Source organism: Sinocyclocheilus anshuiensis, unplaced genomic scaffold, assembly GCF_001515605.1.
Source record: "Sinocyclocheilus anshuiensis isolate Anshui unplaced genomic scaffold, SAMN03320099.WGS_v1.1 scaffold112, whole genome shotgun sequence".
In the NCBI taxonomy this organism is placed as follows: Eukaryota; Metazoa; Chordata; class Actinopteri; order Cypriniformes; family Cyprinidae; genus Sinocyclocheilus; species Sinocyclocheilus anshuiensis.
Genome location: NW_015557175.1, coordinates 1,522,809 through 1,530,387, shown reverse-complemented (window position 1 = coordinate 1,530,387; position 7,579 = coordinate 1,522,809). Strand labels below are relative to the sequence as shown.

Sequence of the window (7,579 nt, the reverse complement as noted above, 5' to 3'; positions counted from 1 at the left end):
CGGCAAAAGCAAATGTATGTGGCGAAATGTTTCAATAAAAGGATATGTTTCAGTCCATTCTTGATTTTTCAAACAAAAAAGTTTGACCAATAGCGTGCAGGCATTATACAAAATCAGCCAATCGTGGCGTGCGAGAAGGAGGGATCTACAGAGAATGGTCAAAGCAATGCAAATACACATATAATGTATGAGGACTGTAGAGAATCTGTCAATAGGAAAATAAAGACAAAACCCATTTTATTCAGTTTAGAAATAAGGTTGAAATATAGTCGTATGGTCGATGAGAACTATAGGAGGTTTAAACTACTGAAAGTAGAATTTCTTTCAGTTTTTATTTTATGTCCTATAGGGACAGTCACATTTTTGGCAAGATTTCGCAGGCAGAAAAGGTCCATTGTCTATTGTATCTGCATGAGGAAATCATTCGCCATCACACGAAATTTACACTCATGTGGATTCCTGTTGAAATGACAGGATTTCACCTGCAAAAATTCACAGAACAATATGTGACCACACCATTAGTAATAATATTTCCATTAAGAAATACAGTATGTGTTCTTAAAGACCTAAAAAGGATTATTTCAAGTTTTCCCATTGAAATATATGGAAGCTTATTTCTGCTACAGAATAAAAAAAATTAAAACAGTAATTACAAGATATAAACTCAGTATTGTGAGATATAAACTCAGTTCTGAGAAGAAAAGTCTGAATTGTTAGAGAAAAACTTGCTATTCTGAGAAGGAAAGTCTGAATTGTGAGGAAAAACTTTCAACTGCAAGAAGTCAGAATTAAAAGGTAATTGTGACTTTTTATCTTACAATTCTGACTTTATTTCATAATTGCAAGTTTATATCTCAAAATTTGGTATTTTCCTATTTATCACAATCCTGAAAAAAAGTGAAATATAAATACCATTTTTATATTTCTATTCTGTGGCAGAAATAAGCTTCCATAGAAAGAAATCCAATAGGAATCACATACAATTTCTGCATTTCTTAGAGACACATTTGAAGTGCATTGTAGTTCCAGGGTTGATTATTAAGTCCTGAAGCTGTGTACCATCGCCTACATTGGTTTTTAACTCTGAAGAAAATATTAAAAATAATCAACTGCAAAGTTAATGCAAAATAAACACTAGAGTCCATTATTTTTTCCAATTTACATCATCCATATCACCATTGTACAAATCAAAAGTCTACATCCCAGCCAGAATCATCCAATGGTGCTGCTTCAATGTGGGTTTCTGGCAGGAGTGATGATCCTCCGTGATCAGAGACACAAGGAACCTGTAGAAAGTTTACATTTATTCAAACTGGACAGATGCATCATTTGAAAGGTGTTTGTTATAAAAGTGTAAGCTGAATAGAGTGCTCTCAACTCTACGGTGTTCAGTGATGCCGCTCACATTTGGTATTACTGGTGGAGTCATTGTGCCCTTCTGAAGTCCTTCCCAGTCGAAGCCTTCAAACCACCTGAGAAACACAACACAAGGTAATCAGTCCAGAAAATAAGCCAGCACTTAAAAACAGAACAGCATCCTCTCCTCTTCTTTGCTCTTTTCTTTTCCACTCTCATCTAATCTCACAAACCCCCCCACACACACACACACACACACACACACACACACACACACCAATCCCTTTTCTTCCTTGTGTACACATTTATTTGATGAAGAGTAGGTCTTACACGTGTTTGCAGATGTCCTTGACCGCGTTCCTCTGGCCCAGCCTCTCTGAGGGGTTCAGCCTGGAAAATGGGTGACAGATTATAGGAGACTCAGACATACAAACCCCAGAGCATATGTAGAGCACTGCTACTCACACTGCCACTCTGTCTGTCTATCTATCTATCTATCTATGTCTGTTCATCATTCTATCTATCTATCTATCTATCTATCTATGTCCATCTATCTATCTATCTATCTATCTATGTCCAGTCTGTCTATCTATCTATCTATCTATCTATCTCTGTCTGTTGATCATTCTATCTATCTATCTATCTATCTATCTGTCTGTCTGTCTGTCTGTCTGTCCGTCTGTCTATCTATCTATCTATCTATCTATCTCTGTCTGTTGATCATTCTATCTATCTATCTATCTATCTATCTGTCTGTCTGTCTGTCTGTCTGTCTTTGATATTTAACTCTCTCAAGAAAAGGAGTGACAGACTTCACTTGGTTTACCAAGCCTTTTCTCAACTTTTTTTTCTCCCATATAGGAAACAGACACTGTGAGGAAACACTCTAATTTTACCTGCAGAGGCTCTTGATGAGATGTGCTGCAGTCCTGCTGATTGTTTTGGGGAACTCTAGCTCATCTATTCCCTTCAGAGCTGCTGTAGAAACCTTCAGTTGCTCAGAGCCAGAGAACAGGGGACTTGAAATTGAAAATTAAATGTAAAATTTAAAACATGTTTAGCAATGAAGGCCTAGCAGATGAGATGCAGGGTTTAAAAATTTTAAGTTCATAGATTTGTTAAAGCATTTTTTGTTTTTTTGTTCATTAAAAGCACACTTTTTAATTTAGGTATAAATGTTAAAATATCCGTTTGAAGTTGGACTGTTTTTAATTTTTTTTGGAGTGGATGAATGTATTGTTATGTAACCCAGTTTCTGGTAGTAAAGAGTTGTGTTCCTCTCATGTTGCTTCCTGTATTTTTGCACTGATACCAAGCAAAAGAAATCGGAATTACTTCAAGGTACAGTATTCATGTTATGATCAGTCTCACCCTACCATGTGTAATGTTTAATGGAATAAAAAAAAGTGTTTTATATGATAAATAGATTTAATTTAGGCTTTTATTAATATATAAACATTTATTAATGCACATACATAGAGCCCATCATATATGGTACCAACAGAAGCTCAGCTGTGCTTGCTTGTCACGCAAGAACAAACATCACTGGTTTGCCACATTTTTTATGTGCTCTATGATCAATGTTTATATGTGAATACAAACCTAAATTAAAACTGAAATAATTATGTCAGAATTGTCTTTATTGGTTATTCTTTTTAAACATTTATATGTAGTGCTGCCCACTTTCTTGCTAAACTTCAATTCTAAATACTGTATGTTAACTGCTACTAGTTTTCCCATTTTTTAATGCATGCTGAAGAACAAGCATGCTACAGATGCTTTGAAAATTACTATGTGTAAAAGATATGTGTACTATGTCTAAAGCTACAAATAAACCCAGGTGTTTCAGTTTATTTATAAATGTCACCTTTTTGTTCTGTGCACTGAATTTTGTTGGATTTTTGTCCTTGGGAATAGTGTGCAGTCTTTTTTTGCTATTTTTATTTAAAAAATAAACCATAACATTACTTGATGCTTATACTGTATATAAACCTACAATAGTCAACTGTACCATTGTGTACTGCCTTTGCAAAATCACAAAAAATAAAAAAGCAAGACAAGACATCTAAAGATCCCTCACCTGCCATTGAGCAGTTCATACAGCAACATCCCTAGAGCCCAGAGATCTGCAGACAGACCGTGACCTTGACGCAGAATGACCTCTGGAGGCTGATAACCCACAGATCCACAGAATGACCAGGCTCTGTGCAAAGAGCCCAGCTTCTTAGCACAACCAAACCCTGTCTGATAGAGTGAGAAACAAAACTGAAGTGTTATAATAGTTAAAATTACCCAACATGAATCATCACAATCAAGTAGTTACAGGCTGCCAACTGGTTTAACTTTAAACATGGATGAATTTGTATGTATTCAGCACCAGTTTAGCATATCCTCGCTGGTCCAGTAGCACATTTTCAGGTTTCAGGTCTCTGTGAACAATGTCTTTGGTGTGAAGTACATGAAGAGCTTCCAGCACAGATGCTGTGTAGAAGCGAACAGCGTCGTCTTCCAGTGACCCCCTGAAACATCAAATCACATAGTAGTCAGTCACTGTTCAGTTCAGTTCATAAGATGACATATTCACTGTAGCATTTAGTCTTTACATGTTTTATTTGTGTATATACTTTCAGGCTATATAGATTAGGTATAAATTCCTTAAAATGTGAGATTTACTCCTTCCTTACTGTTAAGTGATTTACAAACACTTTGCAGCCAAATCACTCAAAATAATCAGTTGAGAAGAATTGTATGCATATATCGCTGTATGTATGCTGAGATGCTGAGACAGTATGTACCTCTCTCTCAGTAAATTCCACAGATCTCCACCTTCACAAGCTTCCATCAGCATATACAGGCACCGATCATCTTTATACGTGCAATGCAACCTGACAAAAAATATAAAATGTTTAAATCTTACAGTCTAACACAACATCGCAATTGACACATTAAAAAGTTAATTGGCAATTAACTGACAGGCTGATATGCAAGGGCAATATCTGTATTTTGGGGACATACAGGTGCATCTCAATAAATTAGAATGTCGTGGAAAAGTTCATTTATTTCAGTAATTCAACTTATATTGTGAAACTCGTGTATTAAATAAATTCAGTGCACACAGACTGAAGTAGTTTAAGTCTTTGGTTCTTTTAATTGTGATGATTTTGGCTCACATTTAACAAAAACCCACAAATTAGAATACTTCATAAGACCAATAAAAAAAAACATTTTTAGTGAATTGTTGGTCTTCTGGAAAGTATGTTCATTTACTGTACATGTACTCAATACTTGGTAGGGGCTCCTTTTGCTTTAATTACTGCCTCAATTCGGCGTGGCATGGAGGTGATCAGTTTGTGGCACTGCTGAGGTGGTATGGAAGCCCAGGTTTCTTTGACAGTGGCCTTCAGCTCATCTGCATTTTTTGGTCTCTTGTTTCTCATTTTCCTCTTGACAATACCCCATAGATTCTCTATGGGGTTCAGGTCTGGTGAGTTTGCTGGCCAGTCAAGCACACCAACATCATGGTCATTTAACCAACTTTTGGTGCTTTTGGCAGTGTGGGCAGGTGCCAAATCCTGCTGGAAAATGAAATCAGCATCTTCAAAAAGCTGGTCAGCAGAAGGAAGCATGAAGTGCTCCAAAATTTCTTGGTAAACGGGTGCAGTGACGTTGGTTTTCAAAAAACACCAGCAGATGACATTGCACCCCAATTCATCATAGACTGTGGAAACTTAACACTGGACTTCAAACAACTTGGGCTATGAGCTTCTCCACCCTTCCTCCAGACTCTAGGACCTTGAGAGACCATTTTGAAGGCTCAGGAAACCTTTGCAGGTGTTTTGAGTTGATTAGCTTATTGGCATGTCACCATATTCTAATTTGTTGAGATAGTGAATTGGTGGGTTTTTGTTAAATGTGAGCCAAAATCATCACAATTAAAAGAACCAAAGACTTAAACTACTTCAGTCTGTGTGCACTGAATTTATTTAATACACGAGTTTCACAATTTGAGTTGAATTACTGAAATAAATGAACTTTTCCACGACATTCTAATTTATTGAGATGCACCTGTAAGATTGGTTTAATTGAAATTAATGTTTTTATTCAGCAAGAATGGATTAAATTGATCAAATGTGATGTAAAGACTTTTACATTCTTAAAAAAATATTTAAAATAAATGATGTTGTTTTGAATTTTCGATTTATCACATAATCCTGAAAAAAGAAATCATCATAGCTTCCACAAAAATCATTAAGCAGCACAACTGTTTTCAACAATGATAATAAGAATTGTTTCTTTAGTACCAAATCAGCATATTAGACTGATTTCTGAAGGATCATGTGACACTGAAGACTGGAGTAATTTTGCTGAAAATTCAGCTTTACACCACAGGAAAAAAAATACATTTCAAAATGTATTAAAATAGAAAACACATTTTAAATTGTAATAATATTTCACAATATTATAGATTTTACTGTACTTTTGAAAATAAATAAATAAATAAATGCAGCTTTAGCAAGCAAGAGACTTTTTAAAATCACAAAAATCTTACCAACCCCAAACTTCTGAGCTTGTACAATAGTGTATCTAATAAGGAATACAACTGCTTAAAAAGGATTTAATTAAATGCAAAATGGGTGTTATTGCCTGATTCCACTGGAAAACCATTTCACACATCATTCCACAAAGAACCTTTAATAATCTAGTTTTCAGAAACCATCTACTGTATGTGCTGGCGCTTTAGAACTCAGAAACAAATTTGATGAACCTTTAATGAAACATTAAGAACTTTCTCCAAAGACAAAAAAGACTGCAGTCCTGTTCCTCGAAAGCCAATGTCCTGCAGAGTTTAGCTCCAACCCCAATTAAACACACAAACAAGTGTGTTGGAGCTGAGCTCTGCAGGATGTTGGCCCTCCAGGAGCAGGATTGGACACCCCTGTCCTATGGTGTCCTAATGGTCTGACCTTACTATAAATGGACTTTGGAGATCCATCAGGATGTGTTTCTCTGCAAGTATCCTCTCTCTTTGGCCTGGGCTCTGTATCACCTGTTTTCGTATGGTCTTCAATGCAAACTTACAGCTGGAGTCACTCTTCAAATGGACCTAGTGACAAAAACATTGGCTGAATTATAATTACTACATGGAACTTTGTTTTGTAAATTAAAATACGTTTAAACTGCAGGGCTAGTTTATGATGCACATCGTACAATACTCATTGAAAACTCACGAGCTGAGTGTGACCGTACTGTCCTTCCCCCAGATTACACAGCACCTGAAAACTGCAGAGAGACGTTTCACCAAACGCAGACCCATCTTCATCTGCCCTGTTTATTATACAGAGATCAAAATGACCTTCATTAACCATCACACTCAGTGGTTCATGTAAAGCATGCAGACTTTCAAGTCATATTAACAGAACTTACTTCGATCTGGCTTTGTTGGTAGGATTTTCTCTGGCGTCGTCCAAGCCTCCAGTTACTTTTTTGAAAACCCTGGATATAGATGGTGGAATGCAGCCAAGGTCAGCTTTACAGCATAAGTTTGAATTAGTTATGTTTTTTTCCCCCACTATGCTGTTTCCATAGCATGAATATCCATGTATCCCTCACGGCTCACACTTACTCTCTGTCTATGACCAAACATGTCACATCGCCTGCGGCAAGTGCACTCACCGACCTCTCGTCATCTCTGAAGAGCAAAGGAACAGGTCTGAGATGTTAATGTTACATGATACCTTCTGACTTGAATTTCAATGGTCTTCAGTGAAGCCACAAAGCATTCAACACGCACAAGTTTGCAGTTCTCTTGTTTAGAGCTTCTGGGGAAGTTAGAACAATGGTTCACAACCTACAGTACATTACATAAGTGATCTAAAATATATATATGCTACTCTTTTGTTAATAAACATGGTTGTTGTGAATTTCTTTGGTCCTACATAAACATTTAACAACAAATATCATAATCAAAGTTGTTGTGTTAGATCAGAATGGGTAGTAAGCTGCGATGTAACTCTCAAAGAGTGGCGCCCCCTGCTGGTGAGGGTTGAATCTTACCCTCTCTCTCCAAAACAATCCCCTCTGGTGAGGACAGACGCCATCATACTCTCCTCACTGGCTGAGTGTTTCTCTAATACTTTCACCTAAGAACAAAAGCATGAACACTGTTATGCTTTTACTGTACTACATAGTAAAAGACAGACAGACAGACAGACAGACAGACAGA

General features: G+C 36.6%; 1 protein-coding gene across 1 annotated transcript in view; it reads right to left on the bottom strand.

Annotated features, from left to right (window-relative positions):
• Positions 1 to 1,185: 1,185 nt before the first annotated feature.
• Positions 1,186 to 7,579, bottom strand: part of LOC107678373 (cGMP-dependent protein kinase 1-like) — a 23,388-nt gene continuing 16,994 nt past the window's right edge. Inside the window, exons 8-19 of the mRNA XM_016473611.1 lie at positions 7,411 to 7,496; positions 6,980 to 7,045; positions 6,781 to 6,849; positions 6,585 to 6,681; positions 6,321 to 6,460; positions 4,152 to 4,241; positions 3,734 to 3,875; positions 3,437 to 3,600; positions 2,253 to 2,375; positions 1,687 to 1,746; positions 1,406 to 1,472; positions 1,186 to 1,286 (exon numbers count right to left, since the gene is read on the bottom strand). Coding sequence (XP_016329097.1) covers positions 1,188 to 1,286; positions 1,406 to 1,472; positions 1,687 to 1,746; positions 2,253 to 2,375; positions 3,437 to 3,600; positions 3,734 to 3,875; positions 4,152 to 4,241; positions 6,321 to 6,460; positions 6,585 to 6,681; positions 6,781 to 6,849; positions 6,980 to 7,045; positions 7,411 to 7,496 — 1,203 coding nt within the window. The 3' untranslated portion in view covers positions 1,186 to 1,187. The remainder of the gene's footprint in view (positions 1,287 to 1,405; positions 1,473 to 1,686; positions 1,747 to 2,252; positions 2,376 to 3,436; positions 3,601 to 3,733; positions 3,876 to 4,151; positions 4,242 to 6,320; positions 6,461 to 6,584; positions 6,682 to 6,780; positions 6,850 to 6,979; positions 7,046 to 7,410; positions 7,497 to 7,579) is intronic.